This window comes from Oncorhynchus mykiss, chromosome 1 (assembly GCF_013265735.2).
Source record: "Oncorhynchus mykiss isolate Arlee chromosome 1, USDA_OmykA_1.1, whole genome shotgun sequence".
Taxonomy (NCBI): domain Eukaryota; kingdom Metazoa; phylum Chordata; class Actinopteri; order Salmoniformes; family Salmonidae; genus Oncorhynchus; species Oncorhynchus mykiss.
Window position 1 is genome coordinate 14,161,107 of NC_048565.1, and position 24,678 is coordinate 14,185,784.

Genomic DNA, 24,678 nt, shown 5'->3' on the forward strand with positions numbered 1-24,678 from the left:
CACTAACATACTTGGTTAATCTAATCACCGATACATTCATTGGTTGAATTATGTGTGTTAGTGCTGGGCAGGAACAAAAAGCCTGCACACCATGTGGGTGTCCAGGACCAATGTTAATAACCACAATACATAACTGTAGCCTACTGTCACTGTTCATTGAACATAGTGCACTTACACAATCTCACCAGAAGAGGCCACTCTCACTACCTGACTACAGAACACAACCGACATACACTGACTGTACAAAACATTAAAAACTATTTCATCTGTTAAATATGCGAATGTGACCAATAACAATTGATGCTGAAGTAATGTATTTCCCTCATAAGAATGTTATTTCTTACCAACCTGACTTGCCTAGTTAAATAAATTTAAAATTAAATGAAATACAAATCTTAACGTTCGATGAACTATGAGAACATTTCCTATGTCAAACCAGTTGTTAAACATTCCTACAACATACATTAAATGTAGCCATCTTGAAATTTTACAAAATACCAAGAAACTATTCATTTTTTTTGTCAAGTTCCTTAAATGTGCTGAGAATGTTCACAAGCCAAACAACTATTCTGCACCATTCCCAGAAAGTTGTGGGAAGGTTGTATGCAAAATCACCATAGGACAACCACGCTCTCACCAAGCTCGAAGAAACATATGGTTCTCAGAACGTTGTGTGCTAGCTGGGATACCTCTCAGAAAAAAAGATAGGCAATGTGCAGTAAATGTGCCATTTTGTGGTAGGTGGGGATTGTGAAATTAAAAACTACAAATTAGATTTCAGTGCTTGAAAAGGTTGAGCTTGTTTTGTTCGTATTTACAGTTATTACCTTGAAGTTGTATTTTATTTATTTATTTAACCTTTATTTAACCAGGCAAGTCAGTTACGAACACATTCTTATTTACAATGACGGACTACCAAAAGGCAAAAGGCCTCCTGCGAGGATTCTGGCTGGGATTTGAAAAAGTAATACAAATAAAATATAAATATAGGACAAAACTTTGCTCTGTATATTTGTCTCATGTATTACTTTTACTTGGGTTACACGCGCAGATGAATTGGAGAATTCTCATATACTCTTGTCTGTGCCATTGCTGTTGCATTCCAAGCTTGTTTTGATGCATTCCAAACTAATTTGGAAATTAATGCACATTTTATAGAAGACTGTTCCTTCTGTAGTGATTTTGGGACATTTGTGGATTGAATTTAAATTATTATATAGGCCTTTCTCATAATTGTAACCGACACATTACATGTCCTCGGAACGAATTGTATGTTGACATTGTTTCCTTACGTCATGTCATTTATGTGCGACGACAGCGAAGGGGGAAAGATGGCGGCCGCCATGGTGCAAATGTCTTGTTTGTACCGTGGGATGCTAGCGGTCAGGGCAACTGGAATCCGACCGCTCATCCCTGGCCTGGTGCCGTCGCAGTTTAGAGCATTTTCTGTGAAGAAGGAGAAAGAGCCGGAACTGGAGGACAATCCATATTATAATAAATATCAGGAAAAGATCAGAAAGCTAAGGAGGTAACGTTATAAGCGAAAAAAAAGTCACACGCTAGCAAATATTAATTTAACGTTCGCTTGCTAACTTACCCACATTACATGGCAATAACACTGGGTGCTAGCTAATCTTGGTGCGCAACTGTCACTGTTTGTCAAATTAATGTCCCATGTGTAGTCAGCTAGCCAAATCTTGCCAACCGTTAGCTAGCAGGGGTGTAATCATTAGTCCAGAACTTTTTCCTACGAAAACGAGTTATTGGACAAATTCAGGTTAGTTTCGTTTGGTTCCTAGTGAATACACCCCTGGTCTCAAGGTTGTATTCATTACGTCTTCGAAACAAGTTTACCGTTTGACAACCAAACGTAACGGGGAGGAACCTACCTGATTTTGTCAAATAACTACTTTTCCAAAACTTTGTCCGTTTGGAGTAAACGGTTTGTTGGCGTTTTGCAACCGACAACGTTTTGGAACAGAATTTTTATTTTGTATTTTTTATTTCACCTTTATTTAACCAGGTAGGCTAGTTGAGAATAAGTTCTCATTTGCAACTGCGACCTGGCCAAGATAAAGCATAGCAGTGTGAACAGACAACACAAAGTTACACATGGAGTAAACAATTAACAAGTCAATAACACAGTAGAAAAAGAAAAAAAAGGGGAGTCTATATACATTGTGTGCAAAAGGCATGAGGGGGTAGGCGAATAGTTACAATTTTGCAGATTAATAACACTGGAGTGATACATGATCAGATGGTCATGTACAGGTAGAGATATTGGTGTGCAAAAGAGCAGAAAAGTAAATAAATAAAAACAGTATGGGGATGAGGTAGGTAAAAATGGGTGGGCTATTTACCGATAGACTATGTACAGCTGCAGCGAGGTTAACTGCTCAGATAGCAGATGTTTGAAGATGGTGAGGGAGATAAAAGTCTCCAACTTCAGCGATTTTTGCAATTCGTTCCAGTCACAGGCAGCAGAGAACTGGAACGAAAGGCGGCCGAATGAGGTGTTGGCTTTAGGGATGATCAGTGAGATACACCTGCTGGAGCGCGTGCTACGGATGGGTGTTGCCATCGTGACCAGTGAACTGAGATAAGGCGGAGCTTTACCTAGCATGGACTTGTAGATGACCTGGAGCCAGTGGGTCTGGTGACGAATATGTAGCGAGGGCCAGCCGACTAGAGCATACAAGTCGCAGTGGTGGGTGGTATAAGGTGCTTTAGTGACAAAACGGATGGCACTGTGATAAACTGCATCCAGTTTGCTGAGTAGAGTGTTGGAAGCAATTTTGTAGATGACATCGCCGAAGTCGAGGATCGGTAGGATAGTCAGTTTTACTAGGGTTAAGTTTGGCGGCGTGAGTGAAGAAGGCTTTGTTGCGGAATAGAAAGACGATTCTTGATTTGATTTTCGATTGGAGATGTTTGATATGAGTCTGGAAGGAGAGTTTACAGTCTAGCCAGACACCTAGGTACTTATAGATGTCCACATATTCAAGGTCGGAACCATCCAGGGTGGTGATGCTGGTCAGGCGTGCGGGTGCAGGCAGCGAACGGTTGAAAAGCATGCATTTGGTTTTACTAGCGTTTAAGAGCAGTTGGAGGCCACGGAAGGAGTGTTGTATGGCATTGAAGCTCGTTTGGAGGTTAGATAGCACAGTGTCCAAGGACGGGCCGGAAGTATATAGAATGGTGTCGTCTGCGTAGAGGTGGATCAGGGAATCGCCCGCAGCAAGAGCAACATCATTGATATATACAGAGAAAAGAGTCGGCCCGAGGATTGAACCCTGTGGCACCCCCATAGAGACTGCCAGAGGACCGGACAGCATGCCCTCCGATTTGACACACTGAACTCTGTCTGCAAAGTAATTGGTGAACCAGGCAAGGCAGTCATCCGATAAACCGAGGCTACTGAGTCTGCCGATAAGAATATGGTGATTGACAGAGTCGAAAGACTTGGCAAGGTCGATGAAGACGGCTGCACAGTACTGTCTTTTATCGATGGCGGTTATGATATTGTTTAGTACCTTGAGCGTGGCTGAGGTGCACCCGTGACCGGCTCGGAAACCAGATTGCACAGCGGAGAAGGTGGTATTCGAGATGGTCAGTGACCTGTTTGTTGACTTGGCTTTCGAAGACCTTAGATAGGCAGGGCAGGATGGATATAGGTCTGTAACAGTTTGGGTCCAGGGTGTCTCCCCCTTTGAAGAGGGAGGTGACTGCGGCAGCTTTCCAATCCTTGGGGATCTCAGACGATATGAAAGAGAGGTTGAACAGGCTGGTAATAGGGGTTGCGACAATGGAGGCGGATAGTTTCAGAAATAGAGGGTCCAGATTGTCAAGCCCAGCTGATTTGTACGGGTCCAGGTTTTGCAGCTCTTTCAGAACATCTGCTATCTGGATTTGGGTAAAGGAGAACCTGGAGAGGCTTGGGCGAGTAGCTGCGGGGGGGGCGGAGCTGTTGGCCTGAACCACTCCTCCAGCATCTTTTCTTTTCTTCTGCGTCTCACCAATGTTCTTCTTTGTGATCCGAACACCTCCAACTTATATTTGTCTGTCCATAACACTTTTTTCCAATCTTCCTCTGTCCAGTGTGTTCTTTTGCCCATCTTGTTCAGGGGCAGAACAACAGATTTTTACCTTGTCAGCTCAGGGATTCGATCTTGCAACCTTCCGGTTACTAGTCCAACTCTCTAACCACTAGGCTACCTGCCTCCCCATTTGGATCCAATACAGACCCGACCCGGTCTCTCTAATCTATGACATGTTTGGGTCGGATCTGGTAGTATATTTTATATATATATATTTTTTAAATTATTTCTAGGTTGGGTGGGGATTCTGCGGGTCTCATTTCTGAGACCCAAGAATACTTCTAATCTGAACTTTCTACTACTCGGTACTTACCCTCCTGATTCAACTAACTTAATCAAGAGAATTCACTGTTTTTTTAAGTACTGGGCAGGAACAAAAGCCTGCACATACCAGGACAAGGATTGAGTGACAGTACTAATAACTACTAGCCAGAGCTAACCTTGATATTGTAGAGCTTGTAAGTCTTTTGTCCTGGTCTGGATAATTAAAGGCCTAACAGAAGTCATGACAGTCACTCTCCTCTGAGATGTTTCCTGCTACAAAATACACTGTTCTTTTTACCATTTTGTCTTTCATATCTAGGCTGAACTGTAGCTTAGTTTTGAACTTAGGGATTTCCTAACCAGCCTTTATTTTATTTTTTTCAGTGCCAAACCGCAGGAGTTCAATGCTCGGCTCGAGAAGCGAAATGAAATTAAACGGGAGCCACTCGGACACTCTAAACAATCAGAGTTCGTCAACCTCATGGAGCAGGAGGTAGGTTACTAAGATTGGAGGTTATATTGACCTTAGTCCCTTGGACCAGATGGGTGATGGCAAGCAAGTCTACAATCTAATAGAACCCAGTGTTTTGATTTTGGAAATTGACCTCGCAGGCCCTCTATAAGCTGGTTGTCTGGGTGGTTTGTCCTTATGATGCTAGGAAACTTTTTTTTAAATATTCTGGGTTCGTGATTTCACCTGACTCATGCGCACAACCATGTAAGCACGAGCTGGGCTGGTATGTGTTAATGGCGTGTATTTAGATTGTGTGGTTATGCTTCAGGTTATAGGAATCTGAACCCAATACCAGCGTTTTGAGAAGTTTAATAATCATTCCTAGCGTTATTTGGACCAACCACCCAGATAAACAGTAGAGAAAGTCCCAATGTAATTGGAGGGGTTGTGAAAGGACCGGACACAGCAATGTAATCAGAGGGTACCTAGCTAGGGTTAGCATTAGCTAGCTATCACCGGCCGACGTATTAAGCTACAGTGTCTAAAGAAAGTGTTCACACCCCTTGACTTTTTCCACACTTCAGCCTGAATTTAAAATGGATATTCATTGAGGTTTTGTGCCACTGATCAACACACAATACCTTACAATGTGGAATTTTGTTTTTAGAAATTTGCTGAAAAGTCTTGAATCAATAAGTTGCATGGACTCACTCTGAGTGCAATAATAGTGGTTAACATGGTTTTTGAACGATTACCCCATCTCTATACCCGACATACAATTGTCTGTAAGGTCCCTCGGTCGAGTAGTGAATTTCAACCACAAAGACCAATGAGGTTTATCAATGCCTCACAGAGAAGGGAACCTATTGGTAGAATGGTACAAAAAATTAAGCAGACATTGAATATCCCTTTGAGCATGGTGATGTTATTAATAACGCTTTGGCTGGTGTAGCAAAACACCCAATCACTACAAAGATACAGGCTTCCTTCTGAACTCAGTTGCCGAAGAGGAAAAAAACTGCTCAGTAATTTCACCATGAGGCCAATGGTGACTGAGGATGTATCAACAACAGTGTAGTTACTCCACAATACTAACCTAATGGACAAAGTGAAAAGAAGGAAGCCTGTACAGAATACACATATTCCAAAACATGAATCCTGTTTGCAATAATGCACCAAAGTAATGTACTTTTTGCCCAGAATACAAAACATTATGTTTGTGGAAAATCCAACACATCACTGAGTACCAATCTTAATATTTCCAAGCATGGTGATGGCAGCATCATGTTACGGGAATGCTTGTCATCAGCAAGGACTAGGGAGTTGTTTAGGATAAAAAGAAACGGAATAGAGCTGAGCACAGACAAAATCCTAGAGGTAAATCTGGTTGTCTGCTTTCCAACAGACACTGGGGAAAAATGCACCTTTCAGCAGCACAATAACCTAAAACACAGGGCCAAACATACACTGGAGTTACTTACTATGATAACATTGAATGTTTCTGAGTGGCCTAATTAGTTTTGGCTTAAATTGGCTTGAACATTTATGGCAAGACTTGAAAATGGATGTCTGGCATACGCTCTGGATACGAGTTTCCGCTAAATTACTTAAATGTAAATGAGTTTTAAAATTATAATGAGCAAATATTGTACAATGCAGGTGTGCAAAGCTCGTAGAGGCTTACTCAAAAAGACTCGCAGCTGTAAATCGCTGCCAACGTTGATTCTAACATGTATTAACTCAGGGGGTTGAATACTTATCTAATCTAGATGTATTAGTAAATATAATTTTTCTTCCACTTTGATATTCAAATATTTTGTGTAGATTGTAAAAAAAAAATTAAAACATTTAAAAAAAGAAGAGAATTAAATCAATTTTAATCCCAATTTCTAACATAACAAAATGTGGAAAGGTCAAGGGGTATGAATACTTTCTGAATACTCTGTATATTGACCCTAGTGGTCTAAGGCACTACATCACAGTGCAAGAGGTGTCACTACAGTCCCTGGTTCGATTCCAGGCTGTATTACATCCGGCCGTGATTGGTAGTCCCATAGGGCGACGCACAATTGTCCCAGCGTGGTCCGGGTTTTGCCGGGGTAGGCCGTCATTGTAAAGAAGAACTTGTTCTCAACTGACTTGCCTATGTAACACCTTCTGTTGGGTGTAATGGATTACCCTCTGCTGCTTAGGAGTGTGTCCCACGGTTGTACAATTCTTTACACTGAAACAATGTTTTTGCCAACCCCTAGATGCTCTGACAGCCTTTGTGCCAATATGTTTGATTGACATCCATTTATATGCAACAAATCTTATCTTATTTGCAGTTAGAGAAGCGTGACAACCAGGCTGATGGTTCAGGCAGATTCACCAAAGACAAGGTGAGAAGTCAAATCAGTGTATTAATACAATTTGCATAATTCGGTTGAAGTTTGTGTAGTGCTTTACACTAGGTTTTAAAGCCCATGGATTTGTATGAGGGTAAATCACCCTGTCCACCTGGATAATACCATTTAAAGTTTCTTGCACAGACCCTAGGATCTATCCTGAACTTGGACTTGATCCAGGATAAGTCAGGAGAAGAAATTGCAGAGGTACGTGTTTAAATGTTTAGAGTAATTCAAACCTAGCATATCTATGTGAAGAACGTTATTTTTCATGTTTTCATACGAGGAATAAAACCCATTTATGTAACTTTCATTTTGTTTTCAGCTTTGGAGGCAGTATTATGCCACAAAAGACACCATAAGCGCCATCATACCAGTAAGTTTGCCATTTTGTCGGATAACACTTTTGACAGCAGTTTAACAAATGCATAATTACAATTACATAATTCTTGCTCTATTTTAGGCCCACGTTTTTGAAGTGATTTTCAACAGAGCTAAGTGCAACCCTGTGATAAGCATGTATAAGCTTTGTGCCTAGTAGAACTGTACTGTAGTTTGTTCAAAGGTTGATGATAAAGCAGTGTGTTTACAGTGACATTGCACACATTGTGTGGCATGGTGACAGAGCAAATGTGGTTGTTTGAGGAGTATCATGCATCAAAGGACACTGGATGGCAGTATTGTACAAGTAAAGAAAGAGAAGCTTTAATATTCAGCGCTTCCATAACATGTTGACCACAACAGTGAATTGAGATGATTTAATACCCAGCATTTCATTATTTATTTTTTTGTGAAATGTTATACTCATGAGTCCACTATTGGAACACATGTTGAATGGTTTTAATCTATCTGATAGTTGAATACAAAAACATTTAAAGGTATCACTCACCGATATAACAATGTGTTACTCCCCGACATCCAGTTCCTGTATGCGTTACCCCAAAAGGAGGGCTATGAATTTTTCCTGGGGCAGTGGTCGGACCACGAACTGCATTTCACGTCCCTGATCAATGTCCAGGTAACTCCTATATAATTTATCTTATAGCTCCTCTTTTAATGTTTTATTTAATTGAACCTTTATTTAACTAGGCAAGTCAGTTAAGAACAAATTCTTATTTACAACGACGGCCTACACCGGCCAAACCCGGACGATGCTGGGCCAAATGTGCGCCGCCCTATGGGACTCCCGATCACGGCCGGACATGCAGTGCCTTAGACCGCTGCACCACTCGGGAGCCCCTCTTCCTAGCTCACCCAAGCAACACCATGGGTTTCAACACTGAACAAAAATACAAAAACAACATGCAACAATTTCATATATAAGGAAATCAGTAAATTGAAATAAATAAATTAGGCCCAATCTATAGATTTCAGCCAATCAGAATTAATTTTTCCCCACAACAGGGCTTTATTACAGACAGAAATACTACATAGTTTCATCAACTGTCTAGGTGGCTGGTCTCAGATGATCCCGCAGGTGACGAAGCCGGATGTGGAGGTCCTGAGCTGGCTTAGTTACACGTGGTGTGTGGTTGTGAGGCCGGTTGGACGTACTGCCAAATTCTCTAAAATGACGTTGGAAGCCGCTTATGGTAGAGAAATCAACATTCAATTCTCTGGCAACAGCCCTGGTGGACATTCCTGCAGCAACATGCCAATTTCACATCCCTCAACTTGAGACATCTATGGCATTGTTTTGTATGACAGAACTGCACATTTTAGAGTGGCCTTTTTTGACTTGTCTAATGATCATGCTGTTTAGCCAGCTTCTTGATATGCCACACCTGTCAGGTGGATGGATTATCTTGGCAAAGGAGAAATGCTCACTAACAGGGATGTAAACAAATTTGTGCACAACATTTGAGAGAAATAAGCTTTTTGTGCGTGTGGAAAATGTCTGTGATCGTTTTATTTTAGCTCATGAAACATGAGACCAACACTTTACATGTTGCGTTTTATATTTTTGTTCAGTATATGATGTATAGAAATACGATTATAGTCCTAGATAATTTGTATTATCTGTGGTGTAGATTCTATACTATATCGACTCTGTTTCCCTGACCCCCTCCACAGACCATGGGAGAGCACGCCCCCAGTCAGTTGATCCTCTACCACTATTCTGACCTGCAGAAAGACAAGGGTGTAGTGCTCATGACTGCCGAGATGGACCCTAAGTTCATGGTAAGCTGTTTCTAATAAGCCATTGTACATGATGCAATACCACTTTAAAAATCCATAAAAAAATAATGATGTTGAGGTCAATGTTAGAAGGCAGCAGCCCAGTTATACTCCACATTCAACATAAGCTTTACTCATACAGGCTAATCACTACTGTATACACACGGCACATTTTAATCAATTATATCAACAACTGTGCAATGTGAAATGGTAATTAGTCAAGTAGGTGTTCTGTAGATTACAGCAATGTCATTCACCTCTGGTATTTTTTGCATTGTAATTAGCAGAGAACTTTTTCTAATTTATAGCTTGTTTTATTTGGTTTTTTCCAAGTAGGGGAAGGCTTTTAACCTAATACTCCTGTTTTGCAGACAGTACATCTGGCTCAGTGCTTGGCCAATCAGGTGCAGCTGTTCTACGGAACCCAGCGGCAGGAGATTTTTAGATTGGTGGAGACCTTCAACCACAAACCAGCTGACTTTAAACACATGGCAGTGATTGCTGAGTTGGAACAGAGTGGCGTCAATCCTGCTCTCACCTCTGGAAACTAGATCAAGAGTTGTCAGACGGTGAAATTTTGCTCCAATTTACCAAGGGATTGGCACATGGTCATTCATTTGGCGCCAATCTTGCGTTTGCGAGAATGACGTCTTTTGCTTGGCACTAATCACCTGGTTGACCAGATGCATCAGTCAAAATGTATGCTAAATTCCCGGGCATAGACGATGTAATGAATCAATGTTATTTAATCTTATCAAAGCCTTAAATGTTATTTTTCACCTCTCCCCTGTCCATCTTACTGTTGTACTTGACAGTAGTCTCGTATTCCTGTCAGAACCCAGCCTACAACCCATAAGGCACTCTATACTGTACATAGGCCTCTGGCCAAATGTAATGCACTATGACCCCTTGTGGAAGGTAGTGCTCTATACACAGAATAGAGTGCCATTTCATGTATGGTGTTCCCCTTCCAAATATTCTTGTTATTTTTAGATAGGATAACTGCAGGAATTTGGTTTTCAAAACAATGGAGTGTACAATGAGGTTTCGTACATAAGTATATTTGTACATATAAGTAAACTCAGCAAAAAAATAAACGTCCTCTCACTGTCAACTGCGTTTATTTTCAGCAAACTTAACATGTGTAAATATTTGTATTAACATAAGATTCAACAACTGAGACAAACTGAACAAGTTCTACAGACATGTGACTAACAGAAATTGAATAATGTGTCCCTGAACATAAGGGGGGGTCAAAATCAAAAGTAACAGTCTGTATCTGGTGTGGCCACCAGCTGCATTAAGTACAGCAGTGCATCTCCTCCTCATGGACTGTACCAGATTTGCCAGTTCTTGCTATGAGATGTTACCCCACTATTCCACCAAGGCACCTGCAAGTTCCCGGACATTTCTGGGGTTAATGGCCCTAGTCCTCACCCGCCGATCCAACACGTCCCAGATGTGCTCAATTGGATGGAGATCCGGGCTCTTCACTGGCCATGGCAGAACACTGACATTCCTGTCTTGCAGGAAATCGCGCACAGAACAAGCAGTATGTCTGGTGGCATTGTCATGCTGGAGGGTCATGTCAGGATGAGCCTGCAGGAAGGGTACCACATGAGGGAGGAGGATGTCTTCCCTGTAATGCACAGCGTTGAGATTGCCTGCAATGACCACAAGCTCAGTCCGATGATGCTGTGACACACCGCCCCAGACCATGACAGACCCTCCAAATCGATCCCGCTCCAGAGTAAAGGTCTCGGTGTAATGCTCATTCCTTCGACGATAAATGCGAATCCGACCATCACCTCTGGTGAGATGAAACCGCAACTCGTCAGTGAAGAGCACTTTTTTTTTTTGCCAGTCCTGCCTGGTCCAGTGGCGGTGGGTTTGTGCCCATAGGCAATGTTTTTGCCGGTGATGTCTGGTGAGGACCTGCCGTACAATAGGCTGAGAGAGTCCAGCCTCTCTCAGCCTATTGCGGACAGTCTGCGCACTGATGGAGGGATTGTGCGTTCCTAGTGTAACTTGGGCAGTTGTTGCCATCCTGTACCTGTCCCGCAGGTGTGATGTTCGGATGTACCGATCCTGTGCAGGTGTTGTTACACGTGGTCTGCCACTGCGAGGGCAGGCAGCTGTCCATCCTGTCTCCCTGTCGTGCTGTTTTAGGCGTCCCCCGTCGTTGCAATTTATTTCCCTGGCCACATCTGCAGTTCTCATGCCTCCTTGCAGCATGCCTAAGGCATGTTCAAGCAGATGAGCTGGGATGCCGAGCATCTTTCTTTTGGTGTTTTTCAGAGTCAGTAGATAGGCCTCTTTAGTGTCCTACGTTTTCATGACTGTGACCTTAATTGCCCACCGTCTGTAAGTTGTTAGTGTCTTAACAACTGTTCCACAGCTGCATGTTCATTAATTGTTTGTGGTTCATTGGACTAGCATGGGAAACGGTGTTTAAACCCTTTACAATGATCTGTGAAGTTATTTGGATTTTAACTAATTATCTTTGAAAGAGAGTGTCCTGAAAAAGGGACGCTTTTTTTCCCTGAGTTTATATTGTAGAGTAACTGTGTAATACTGAAAGAATGGTTAGACAATTTCTGTGTTCATTTATTTTACATAGTTGCAACTTGAGCGGTATGACTGGCCACATACAGTATCATTCACCTGTTGCACCCATTTATTTAGTGTCCTGATATATTGTTACAATAAATTCAAAAGGAACGTTCATAACATGCAAAATAGCTACCCTGGTTTGTACGGTTATGAACAATGCATAGATGCTTTTCCGGTTGCATGTGTACTTTGCTCAATCAATGTAAACATGACGCGGTGCTTTCGACCTCCCTCTGGTATCACTGGCTATAAATAAATGTATAACTACATTTTTATTGGTATTTCATGAATGAGTCATGTCTCACCCGTGTAAATTCCTCTAATGCCGTCAGGGGATCTGATAGGCTACTGTTCCTACAGAGGTGTGTCTGTCTGGAAATTTGGTACATTCATTCACAGCGGAGTTCATGTTTTTAAGACCTTTTTCTTTTCAGCACCTTTGTAAATTGCAGGATGTCTGTCGACAATGTTTATGGCCGCGTAGAGCAGTATAGGAACGCATGATAAAAATTCATTATTTCGCTACTGACATTTTTTCACCCAACACTCGCAATTCGACTCCCATCACCTTATAGGTTATCAAATCTCTTTACAGATTAAGTCAGAAGCCGATTCATATCGATAATCAAGAGGTCGCTTCGCCAACGAATTGACTTCGTCAGGTGCATAGCCTACAGCTCAGTTCAGTAGGCGAGCCAACGAAAAAAAGAACTGCGAGAAAACAGAACCACCCACAGAAGATTTATAGAGGTAATAAAACATTATGTATTGGCATTTTACCTGTTATCCCTATACATTTATAATTACAGAAGTAACTGTATCGGTCGTTGTCTCTGACAGCAGTACCATAATGTGGCCTAAGACAATTTCCCTTGTGTCAAATGATATATTTGCACAGTAGCTACACCTGTGCCTCAAGCATAACGATGGCATCAATTCGTCCATTGATGGTTTCACAAGCCTGCTGTATACAGACATGGATGTCTCTGGCTTATCTGAATGAAGATGTTATCTTATAAACGTTGCACTTTGAGTTAGAGCTTTATTCTTCTGTTTTGAATAATGGAGCACACCTAGGCTTAAACCTGTTTTAATGCAGAATATTTGCACTGACAAACCATTTAGCCTACATAGCCGACAAAACACATTAAAAATAAACTAGCACATGACTGAAATAAATTCAACTAGGCTAATATATCCAGTTAACACCATTGTGTATTAAAAATCCCTTTTTTATTAATGATATATTATAGGCTAATAGGCCACATGCGTTTCTCCAAGTGTCATGACATTGCTGAGAATCTGATCTAGAATATGTTCAACGTATAACTCAAATGTGTTGATAATGGATTCGACATTCCACAACATCACGTTATAGCCCTACTATACTTGTCCAGTAACCATGGTTTCTTGCAAATGACTGAAACACTTGATAGCGTCCTCCACTTCCTCCTTCTACCTTTTATTGACTCATCCACCCGTCTGCCTGCTGCTCACATGATGAATGCTCCACAGATGGCGAAGGCAGACCAGCGCTTTGGGCAGAGAGATGGCTCCGACCAGAACTTTGACTACATGTTCAAGCTCCTCATCATTGGAAACAGCAGCGTGGGAAAAACTAGCTTTCTGTTCCGCTACGCAGACGACTCGTTCAGCAACTCTTTCGTCAGCACAGTGGGCATCGACTTCAAAGTCAAGACTGTCTACAGGAATGACAAGCGGGTTAAGCTCCAGATATGGGTGAGTTGTAAGACAGTTTTCTCCAGTCAATTCAAACTGAATCTATTATCACCTTGTCGATTTTGAAGCTATTATGTTTCTATTGTGTTCTATTCTATATCTATGTCACCATAAATGTGCCATGTGATGCAGCTGACGTTTTTGTCACCTGTTTTCAGTCCGTCTGAGCTTGATCAGACCGAACATAAGATGAGGATCATATTTCATTCAATTAGGCCTATATGGTCATTCTACAGTTAGTCATACATGCTAAAAGTCCACTGCTCAAGATACAGGGCTTGAGTGCACTGTGCATAAGGATTATAATAATTACGCACAAGTAGGCTAAATACAGGATAGATAATCATGTTATTATGTGCATAATGATTATGATGTTCAGTCTCTTCTGGGTTATGCTTTGTTGATCCATTTAGTATTTGTTTCTGGCTTGAGCTCCACATTCACAATTGCACCCAATCCTTGTAACTACAGCCAGGACGATGTCATGACTGTATTGTAGATAAATTACACATACACACACACACACACACAGTATTTCTCCTGCAGGCCTAGGGAGACAGAAGCTTCTGGTGAGCTTGCATCATTGAGTAATGATTGTTGTCATGGCAGCAGCTCTTCACATTACTCCCCAACAGCGAGATTCTGTGAGGTAATTGAGTGAGGGGTAAGGGGTAAGAACCCACAGAGGGTATACAGGGGGGGGTGGGGGAGGAGCTATGCAGACTCAACTGCTAGAGTAAATTGCAATTTGTGATAAACCGAGAGTGGTAATCAGTGCAGATTGAGCCCGTCTTCAATGCCAGGCTGGAGGTGTAAAAATAGAATGTGGTGTGGTCACACTCAAAACAGCTGCGGCGCGATTGATGTTGGCAGCAGCAGCGACAATCTTGCAAAAACATACAGCAATGCCATCACTGGCTCCGTGAGAGCAGACAGCAAGCTCCACTACAGCAAACTCTAAGCACAGTTAGGGTTGCCGCCTAGCCTATTTACCCAGTGCTTCTCTAGAACCAGTGGTGTAGAATGCAGATCTGGGTTCAAATCATTTCAAATAGTTCATCTGTGCGGGATTGAGCATGCCTGGTTGGACCAATAGAATAGTAAAAAAAAAAAATGCAAGCCCCGCCCATCTGGCACTCCAGGCAGGCAAATGATCAAAGTTGGTTGAGAGAATGCCAAGAGTGTGCAAAGCTTTGTTTAACACTTTTTTGGTTACTACATGATTCCATATGTGTTATTTAATCGTTTTTATGTCTTCACTATTATTCTACAATGTAGAAAATAGTACAAATAAAGAAAAACCCTTGAATGAGTAGGTGTGTCCAAACTTTTGACTGGTACTGTACATATACACACAGCAACAGCACAGCCTTCATTGTAAAACAATTCTTAAAGGCTCAGTGCAGTCAAAAACGTGTTTTTTAAATATATTTCCAAACTATGAGGTTAAAACAACACTGTGAAAATGATGATGATGCCCTTTTAGTGTAGGAGCTGTTTGAAAAGACCACCTAATTCTTTCTAGCTAGCCATTTCACACCGGGTACACTAGCAAAATTCTTGCTTGAGAAATTGCTTTTGCTAAGAAGCTATTTTTGTTTATTGTTTTCAATTAAATGGTCAAAAATCACAGTAAGGTACTTCATTCTTATCCAAAAATGATTTGATATTGAGATAAAAACGGCTGCAATTGGGCCTTTAAAGTTTAAACTGCTTAAAAAAGAAATGTTTAAAGGTGAAATATGCAGAAATCACTCCACGATTTCATGGTAGCTAAAATTGTAATAGTTCACATAATTTATGTGACGAAACAAGTACTCAAGAGTGTATAGAATCAATGTACCATATAAACCGCTGTGAAATATATTGTACATAACCAAAAATATTTGAAGCTGATGTACAAAACTGAAAGTAAAAGATGCTAATACGAAAGAACGGGAACCATAGAAATTGCGCGAAATTAATCTGTGTTTAACGCCACATATGGGGTGTGTGAGAGCTTTCGCTTTGTACATCATATAGAGCGATCATTGTACAATATGTCCATCCGGGCCATCACGGTTTTCCGACATGGCATCGTGTAGATATGCCATCAGGGCATTGAAGCCGACATCCACTACCATCGACAATGGCTGCATATCAACTGCAATCATTTCTGTATTCAGCGCTGTGATTTTCTCACTCCGTCCCTTTATCGCACTGCTTTCGTCTGTTCGGGGCATACGCTGCTGCTAGCAACGGTTTGACTCATGGTGCCTCCCTTTCAGATGGTTAAACATTGCACCTGTACTGCCACTGTAGCTTACTTCCACCTCGCAAAGTTTGCATTTCACCACCTTTTCATTTAACTTCTCAAAGTGTTGCCAAACAGGACTTCGTTGCTGTCTCACTCTGCCATTTGTCCAACTGTTAACGACAATGACGTGCGGAGCGCTTTATATCCATGGCAAATAACGTTACAGCATTGTTGCGTTGGGTATTTGTTGAATTAAAATGTTTACATTCATGATGATGAAAGGGACCTGTTAGGGATAGCTTTGTGATAACGGCACTGTTATTTTTTTTTAAATAAATGAAGAAACGTTTTTCAGTTAGTTTTGTTTTTCTTCTAAACGTTAACAATCACAATTTATTTTAAACGTTCACACCTCTTGCCTCTATATAACTCATTTCATAATAATAATCATGTAATGTTCTTTACTTGAACACAATCAGTCCTGGGTTCAAATAGTATTCCAAATAGTCCAACCACTATCACGGTACCAGCAAAAATTTTGGACATACCTACTCATTCCAGGGTTTTTCTTAATTTTTACTATTTTCTACATTGTACAATAATAGTGAAAACATCAAAACTATGAAATAACACTTATGGAATCATGTAGTAACCAAAACAGTGTTAAACAAATCAAAAATATATTTGAGACTCTTCAAAGTAGACGCCCTTTGCCTTGATGACGGCTTCAGGACAAGTCTCTGAATGTCCTTGAGTGGCCCAGCCAGAGCCCGAACCCATCTAACATATCTGGAGAGACCTGAAAATAGCTGTGCAACGACGCTCCCCAAATAACCTGACAGAGCTTGAGAGGATCTGCAGAGAAAAATGGGAGAAACTCGCAAAATACAGGTGTGCCAAGCTTGTAGTCATACCCAAGAAGACTTGAGGCTGTAAAGTACTGAGTATATTTCATATACTCTTCATATTTCATATGGGATATTTCATTTTTATATTTTTTTAATGAATTTGATCAAATAAAAAAATAAAAAAACAGTTTTTGCATTGTCATTATGGGGTATTGTGTGTAGATTTAATGAGATGTTTTTTTTTCATCCATTTTAGAGTAAGGCTGTAATGTAACAAAATGTGGAAAAAGTCAAGTGGTCTGAATACTTTCTGAATGCACTCCCATGCATTCAACCCAAGCATCCGACAATGGTACTTGAAACAAGCAGCGGAAAATCCTGTCAAATACCACTTGGCAGACCACCTGGCATTTACACTCAAATACGCAAACAAAAGCACCTGTTTTGGGCTGTGTATTTGATATTAGTCAAATACACAGAAAAGCATTTCAAATACCAGATACTGAAATACATATGTATTTGAACCCTGTTCTGCACATAATTTAACTTGGTCGTCCCGCTCCGACCCCAGGGGTCCACCGACCCGCAGAGTTCCGACATGACACACCCCACTCAGCTGCAGAATCGTAGTGAAACATTTATTATTGGCTTTGTGTGGACTATGCCAGGGCCAGAGTGACATTCCACAGGACGCTAGACCCCCAGGGCCAGAGTGACATTCCACAGGACGCTAGACCCCCAGGGCCAGAGTGACATTCCACAGGACGCTAGACCCCCAGGGCCAGAGTGACATTCCACAGGACGCTAGACCCCCAGGGCCAGAGTGACATTCCACAGGACGCTAGACCCCCAGGGCCAGAGTGACATTCCACAGGACACTAGACCCCCAGGGCCAGGATGGATATTTCTCCACCCAAACAAAAGAGCGATGTGTAAACCTTTAAACAATACACGGGGTAAGACCCATGTTAATGGCCAGGCACACAAGACAAAGGAGATGATTGTGGACTACAGGAAAAAGAGAACCGAGCACGCCCCCATTCTCATCGACGGGGCTGCAGTGGAGCAGGTTGAGAGCGTCAAGATCCTTGGTGTCCACATCACCAACAAACTAATATGGTCCAAGCACACCAAGACAGTCCTGAAGAGGAAACGACAAAACCTATTCCCCCTCAGGAGACTGAAAAGATTTGGCATGGGTCCTCAGATCCTCAAAAGGTTCTACAGCTGCACCATCGAGAGCATCCTCACCGCCTGGTATGGCAACTGCTCGGCCTCCGACCGCAAGGCGCTACAGAGGGTAGTGTGCAAAGCCCAGTACATCACTGGGGCCAAGCTTCCTGCCATCCAGGACCTCTGTACCAGGCAGTGTCAGAGGAAGGCCCTAAAAATTGTCAGACTCCAGCCACCCTAGTCATAGACTGTTCTCTCTGCTACAGCACGGCAAGCGGTACCGGAGCTCCAAGTCTAGGTCCAAGAGGCTTCTAAACAGCTTCTACCCCCAAGCCATAAGACTCCTGAACATCTAGTCAAATGGCTACCCAGACTATTTGCAGTGCCCCCCCCCCCCCCCCCCCCACCCCCTCTTTACACAACTGCTACTCTCTGTTGTCATCTATGCATAGTCACTTTTAGAAGTCTACCTACATGTACCTACTACCTCAAATAACCAGTGCCCTCGCACATTGACTCTGTATCGGTACACCCCTGTATAGTCTCGCTATTGTTATTTCACTGCTGCTCTTTAATTTCTTGTTACTTTTATCTCTTATTCTTATCTGTATTTTTTTAAACTGCATTGTTGGTTAGGGGCTCGTGAGTAAGCATTTGACTGTACGGTCTACACTTGTTGTATTTGGTGCATGTGACTAATACAATTTGATTTGATTTGACCCGTAAACAAGTGCACAATAACGCATAGCATGGAAGCCAATACAACAGCACAGGTACTCACAAGACCAATGGGTATAGTAACAATAACCGACAAGGACAATGGGGAACAGAGGGTGTGTGTGTGTGTATGTATGTCGGGGTTGGTGGTAATGAATCCAGTTCAGTGACACCTAGAAGGCCGGTGACGTAGACCTCCGGAGCTGGTGAACGGAATGAGCAGCAGTACTGGGGGAATCCGTGACAACTTGTCTCCAAAGTGGTCCTCTGGTAAAAACAAGCACATATAATTATTAAAAGGCAAGACAAAATTACAAACACCCATAATATATTAATTTATATTGACATCCTAGAAATCATTCTGCTTAGGAGGCTGATACACCAACAAGTATAGTACGACATTTGGGAAGAAGTATATCTACCCATGAAACCTCAAAGCCATCCATTTTCAGATCTGAACGAGAATTACATAATTCCTAGTAAAAACACAATGCATCGTTGTTCGTGTTAAACCATTGTGTTTTGTCACGAAGGTGGAGCCTATGTCTATGAATATGAATTCTCCATTAATTAGATCAGGACAAAGTGCTAGGCTTTGTCCTACACATATGCTTGCTTATGTGCATTAATCAAACGAATGGACACAGAGGCAGCAAAGCAGCAACAAATCAGCATTACTGGAATATTTGCTTTCTATATTTAGACGGGGAAAAACAGCCATTTTTACATTCTGCAATCAAGATTAAACAGTTACATTAGGAAGAGTGAGCTGCCATAAGGACTGACAGATAAGATATTGACACTTCTGAAAGTCACATTGATGGCAATCATGACAAGCACAGATGGGGAGACCTGGGGAGAGATCAGTGGATCCGTCATTGGTATCAATAGATGGGTGAGTCATTGAGTCTTTTATCAGATTAGGTTTAGAGTCTTATTACGATTAGGGAGAGGTTGGTGTGGTAGCCTGGTCCCTGTATTTTGTTTGTATGACCATAGGAGTTGACTATATACAGCACTAACAGATATGGGAACAGGTCATTGATATGGATGGCACCCACTGTCCTTTCCTTACAATAAAAAAAATCTGGGGCACAGATGATGTCAAGTGATCAGAAACCTCAGAGGCCGTATCAAGCGTTTCAGAGTAGGACTGCTTATTTAGGATAAATGCTGCCTTTTAGCTCCCGTTAAAACCTCTTTGGGCTAGGGGGCAGTATTTTGACGTTCCGATGAAAAGCAGCCCAAAGTAAACTGCCTGTTACTCACGCCCAGAAGCTATGATATGCATATAATTGTTAGATATGGATAGACAACACTCTAAAGTTTCTAAAACTGTTAAAAGTATGTCTGTGAGTATAACAGAACTGATATGGCAGGCGAAACCCAGAGGACAAACCATCCCCCCCCAAAAAATGTTTTCACCCTACCACTGTTTCCTATGGCTGTCATTTTTATTATGAGGCAAAATCCTCCCAGATTGTAGTTCCTAGGTCTTCCACTAGACAGTTCCACTCAACAGTCTTCAGAAAGAGTTTCAGGCTTGTTTATGGACAAATGAGCTAGAATTTGTAGTTTTTCAAGGTGGCTCCCATTTTGTCTGTAGTGTTTTCATGTGCGTGGATGAGAGCACGTTCTTTGTTGTTTTTCTCCAGTAAAGACAATAACGATTCTCCATCTTTATCGTTTATTTACGTATTAGGGTACCTGCGGTTTGATTATAAACGTTGTTTGACTTGTTTGCAGAAGTTTATTAGTAACGTTTGGGATTCATTTTGTATGCATTTTGATGGCGGGAAACCGGTGGATTATTGACTGAAGCGTGCCAACTAAACTGAGTTTTTGGGGATATAGAGAAGGACATTATCGAACGAAAGGACCATTTGTGATGATTCTGGGACCTTTTGGAGTGCCAACAGCATTTATTATATCGCTATTTCTGACTTTCGTGGCGCACCTGCCTGGTTGAAATATGTTTTTCATGCTTTTGTATGCGGGGCGCTGTCCTCAGATAATCGCATGGTGTGCTTTCGCCGTAAAGCCTTTTTGAAATCTGACACAGCGGCTGGATTAACAAGACGTTAAGCTTTATTTTGATGTATAACACTTGTATTTTCATGAGTGTTAAATATTTATATTTCTGTAATTTGAATTTCACACTGCAATTTCACTGGATGTGGTCGAGGTGTGCCGCTAGCGGGACGTCTAGCCATAACAGGTTTTAATTAGATTACATATCCAGGTGGGGCTGATCTAAATGCTAAGATGCTTGATACATACGATGGCCCCAGAAACACTACCTGCCTTGGGTTCACAGCCCATCACTACAGATCGCCGTTAGCAGCGCGACCAAGTATACTGTGATCTTAAATGATAAGTGGCAAGCCGAGAGCTTGGCCATGCAACTGCTACTGTTCTGATTGCCAATGTGACATTGCAACTTCCACACGTATCACGTGCCATGAGTTGAGGTGAGAAAAGCTTGAGTTTGACAATCCCGGTGGTTATTCTGGCATTTCACAGATGTAGCGTATGTGTCTTGGGATTTTCCCAGGCAACAGCTCCTGTGTGGTTATAAACCTAGATTTGGAAGATTCCAGATAAGGGTATTGGCGTCACTTTCCATCCAAGCCTCCTTTAACCCCACAACTCCTGCTAACATGTCTTAATGTCCCCCAGTCACAGTCAGTCCCTTTGACAAAGATCTGTCTCCCATAGCAAACCATTCTGTCGATGGCAGTTCCTGTGTCATTGGAAGGTTGACTGCATTGGAGTTTCTGCTAGATGGGCAAGATGCAAAGTCAAAATGTATGAAAACCAAAATTCTTAATTTAAGTTTAGGATTAGGCATTAGGGTTAGCAGTGTGGTTAGGTTTAAAATCAGACGTGATGACTTTGTGGCTGTGCTATCTAGCCATCTTTGCAGAGCTGCCTCCAGTACATGAGTCTTCTCAATAAATGCCAACTTGTATAATATTGTCCTGTACCATTGCAGTTTTCTAACATGTTTTTTTTACTCTAATACAGTGGTTCTTTCACACAGCACTGAAAGATTCTTTATTATCATAGGATGCTATATGAACATTGAACAATATTAATATGCCTTTGTCTCTCCTAGGATACAGCAGGGCAGGAGAGGTATAGGACTATCACCACCGCTTACTACAGAGGAGCTATGGGCTTCATCCTCATGTACGATATCTGCAATGAAGAGTCCTTCAACGCTGTGCAGGACTGGTGGGTCTGCTGACTGAGACACCAGGGCTGTCTCTCAATACTCTCAAATGGCTTCCTTTGCTGCTTTCATTACTCACCACTGGAGAAGACACTGATTGTGTGTGTGTGTGTGTGTGTGTGTGTGTGTGTGTGTGTGTGTGTGTTTCAGGGCTACCCAGATAAAAACCTATTCGTGGGATAACGCTCAGGTCATCCTGGTGGGCAACAAGTGTGATGTGGGCGAGGAGAGGGTGGTGCCCACAGAGAAGGGGAAGCACTTGGCTGACCAATTAGGTGAGTTAATTGCCTGGATTACCATATTGTCAAGACTGTCCTTCTGCTGAAATTCATGTTATTTCGCCTTATAGCAGTGCTGACCTGCAATGGTATTTCTGGCCAGGACAAGATTCCATGTTTGTGAGATTTTAATTGAAACCACACTGAGGAATTGTGGTGGTGAACAAAATGGCGTCTACTCTACTCTATTTTAGTATGAATGAAGAATAAATTGGTAATACACAAGAAAGATTTATCCCCTGGGGCTATACAGTGCCCTTATTGGGACAGTGAAGCCATTTGTCTTTTGGCTTTATACTCGAAAGGTTTGGATTTGAAATCAAACAATGACTATGAGGTTAAAGTGCAGACTGTCCGTTTTCATTTGAGGGCATTTTTATTCATATCGCGTGAAACCTTTAGAAATTACAACACTTTTTTTTTTTACATAGACCCCCCCCCCCCCCCCCCCATTGTAGGGGACCAAAAGTATTGGGACAAAATCACTTATGTGTATTAAAGTAGTAAAGTATTTTAGTATTTAGTTTAGTAGTTTAGTATTTGGTCCCATATTCCTAGCACACAATGACCTCATTGTGTGCATTTGCTGTTTGTTTTGGTTGTGTTTCAGATTATTTTGTGCCCAATAATGTATTGTGTCATCTTGGAGTCACTTTTATTGTAAATAAGAATATAATATGTTTCTAAACACATCTACATTAATGTGGATGCTTCCATGATAATGGATAGTCCTGAATGAATTGTGAAATATGATGAGTGAGAAAGTTAGTTATTTACATTTCATTTCTACTAGGCACAAAATAATCTGAAACACAACCAACACATACAGCAAATGCATCCAACATTATTCACTGTCCCAGTAGTTACGGAGGGCACTGTATAAGCAAATCCACATCAGTTCTTCTCTATACGTGTTATTAGCATTACTCTAGTCTTGTCAAGAGTCTACACACGTCATCTCTATAGCTGTGCGTCATCTCTATAGCTGTGCGTCATTTCTATAGCTGTGCGGCATAACGTGTCATGTCTGTGCTTTGCGCCCCATGTTGTGGAGGCAAGCTAATCAGTGCTAGTTGTTTCATGCTCTCTGCTCTGATGTCACCTTTCTGAGACGACCTGTCACTCCTGGAGCTTTGTGTTAGCCTCTTGCTCTCAAATGTTGAACGGTTGGCTGAAGTGTGACCACTGAGGGTATCTTATCGAATCCTGGAGCGTGTTCGTACTTGGTACACAGCATGGTATAACCTGTGTAATATTTAGTATCCCGTGTCCTCACCTAGCTCTGGTCCTAGGTGTTAGTGTGCATTCCACTACTAACTTATTAGAGGAACGCACACTAACGCCCTGGACCAGAGCTATGTACTCACCATACTGTATGTACTCCTTCTGTCTGTGTGCAGGGTTCGAGTACTACGAGGCCAGCGCCAAGGAGAACATTAATGTCCGCCAGGTGTTTGAGCGGCTGGTCGACATCATCTGCGTCAAGATGTCCGAGCGAGTGGACGTGGAGCCGCCCATGGTCCCCGGCGTCAAGACTACCAGACTCACCGACAAGCCCCCCCAGTTACCTCAGAAGTGCACCTGTGCCTGACTCACACTTATAGGGCTGAGCCAAGCCATGCCGAGCCAAGCCATGCCGAGCCATACTTGGCTGGCCTGGTTACGCTTCTACCATAGTTGCTGGAACCATACTGGAAAATACCATTTGAATAGAAACTATCCTAGCCAGCACCGTGCAGTTGGGGTTGGCCCTATAGTATGAGTGAGGTACTACTGATTTGGCCCCTCAGTTCTCCACTACGATACTTGCCATTCAAATCAAAATCAAATCAAATGTATTTATATAGCCCTTTGTACATCAGCTGATATCTCAAAGTGCTGTACAGAAACCCAGCCTAAAACCCCAAACAGCAAGCAATACAGGTGTAGAAGCACGGTGGCTAGGAAAAACTCCTAGAAAGGCCAAAACCTAGGAAGAAACCTAGAGAGGAACCACGCTATGAGGGGTGGCCAGTCCTCTTCTGGCTGTGCCGGGTGGAGATTATAACAGAACATGGCCAAGATGTTCAAATGTTCATAAATGACCAGCATGGTCAAATAATAATAATCACAGTGGTTGTCGAGGGTGCAGCAAGTCAGCACCTCAGGAGTAAATGTCAGTTGGCTTTTCATAGCCGATCATTACGAATATCTCTACCACTCCTGCTGTCTCTAAGAGAGTTGAAAACAGCAGGTCTGGGACAGGTAGCATTCCACTACTGTTCTTTCCCAACTCCCTGTAAAGGTATTACAAGTTCCACAAACCTCTTTCCAAAAAAGTAGCCAACTATACAATGTAATTTATCAAGCTACCAATAACCACTACTACTACCACTACCACCAAAAACTACTACCATCAATAACTACTACTACCACTACTACTATTTACATATGTTTCCCCCCTGTAGCCTTGACCTCC

At 42.0% G+C, this 24,678-nt stretch overlaps 2 protein-coding genes across 7 annotated transcripts; both read left to right on the top strand.

Moving 5' to 3' along the window:
- The first annotated feature begins 1,278 nt into the window (after positions 1–1,278).
- Positions 1,279–10,494, top strand: LOC110485648 (ATP synthase mitochondrial F1 complex assembly factor 1). Of its 6 annotated transcripts, none has more exons than XM_021556786.2 (9): positions 1,279–1,528; positions 4,746–4,854; positions 7,143–7,196; positions 7,335–7,409; positions 7,528–7,578; positions 7,666–7,713; positions 8,125–8,220; positions 9,276–9,383; positions 9,752–10,494. In XM_021556786.2, exons 1-9 carry the CDS (start codon positions 1,296–1,298, stop codon positions 9,929–9,931), a joined length of 954 nt encoding a protein of 317 aa, XP_021412461.1. In that variant the 5' UTR covers positions 1,279–1,295; the 3' UTR covers positions 9,932–10,494. The 6 variants fall into 6 exon arrangements, with proteins under 6 accessions (XP_021412461.1, XP_021412540.1, XP_021412763.1 ...); XM_021556865.2 differs by having other exon boundaries at positions 7,347–7,409; XM_021557088.2 differs by lacking the exon at positions 8,125–8,220.
- Positions 10,495–11,412: 918 nt separating this feature from the next.
- Positions 11,413–24,151, top strand: LOC110485979 (ras-related protein Rab-3B-like). The gene is made up of 5 exons (XM_021557288.2): positions 11,413–12,743; positions 13,509–13,733; positions 21,826–21,944; positions 22,093–22,217; positions 23,621–24,151. The coding sequence occupies exons 2-5, from the start codon at positions 13,509–13,511 to the stop codon at positions 23,809–23,811; spliced, it is 660 nt and encodes a 219-aa protein (XP_021412963.1). The 5' UTR covers positions 11,413–12,743; the 3' UTR covers positions 23,812–24,151.
- Positions 24,152–24,678: the final 527 nt, after the last annotated feature.

What these genes read in the sequence shown, in the direction of transcription:
- LOC110485648 (XM_021556786.2), top strand. Translation starts at nt 1,296, where the DNA reads ATGTCATTTATGTGCGACGACAGCGAAGGGGGAAAGATGGCGGCCGCC. An exon ending in AAGATCAGAAAGCTAAGGAG is followed by an intron (nt 1,529 to 4,745) that starts GTAACGTTATAA and finishes TATTTTTTTCAG; the next exon opens with TGCCAAACCGCAGGAGTTCA. An exon ending in GCAGATTCACCAAAGACAAG is followed by an intron (nt 7,197 to 7,334) that starts GTGAGAAGTCAA and finishes TACCATTTAAAG; the next exon opens with TTTCTTGCACAGACCCTAGG.
- LOC110485979 (XM_021557288.2), top strand. Translation starts at nt 13,509, where the DNA reads ATGGCGAAGGCAGACCAGCGCTTTGGGCAGAGAGATGGCTCCGACCAG. An exon ending in GGGTTAAGCTCCAGATATGG is followed by an intron (nt 13,734 to 21,825) that starts GTGAGTTGTAAG and finishes TGTCTCTCCTAG; the next exon opens with GATACAGCAGGGCAGGAGAG. An exon ending in TTCAACGCTGTGCAGGACTG is followed by an intron (nt 21,945 to 22,092) that starts GTGGGTCTGCTG and finishes TGTGTGTTTCAG; the next exon opens with GGCTACCCAGATAAAAACCT.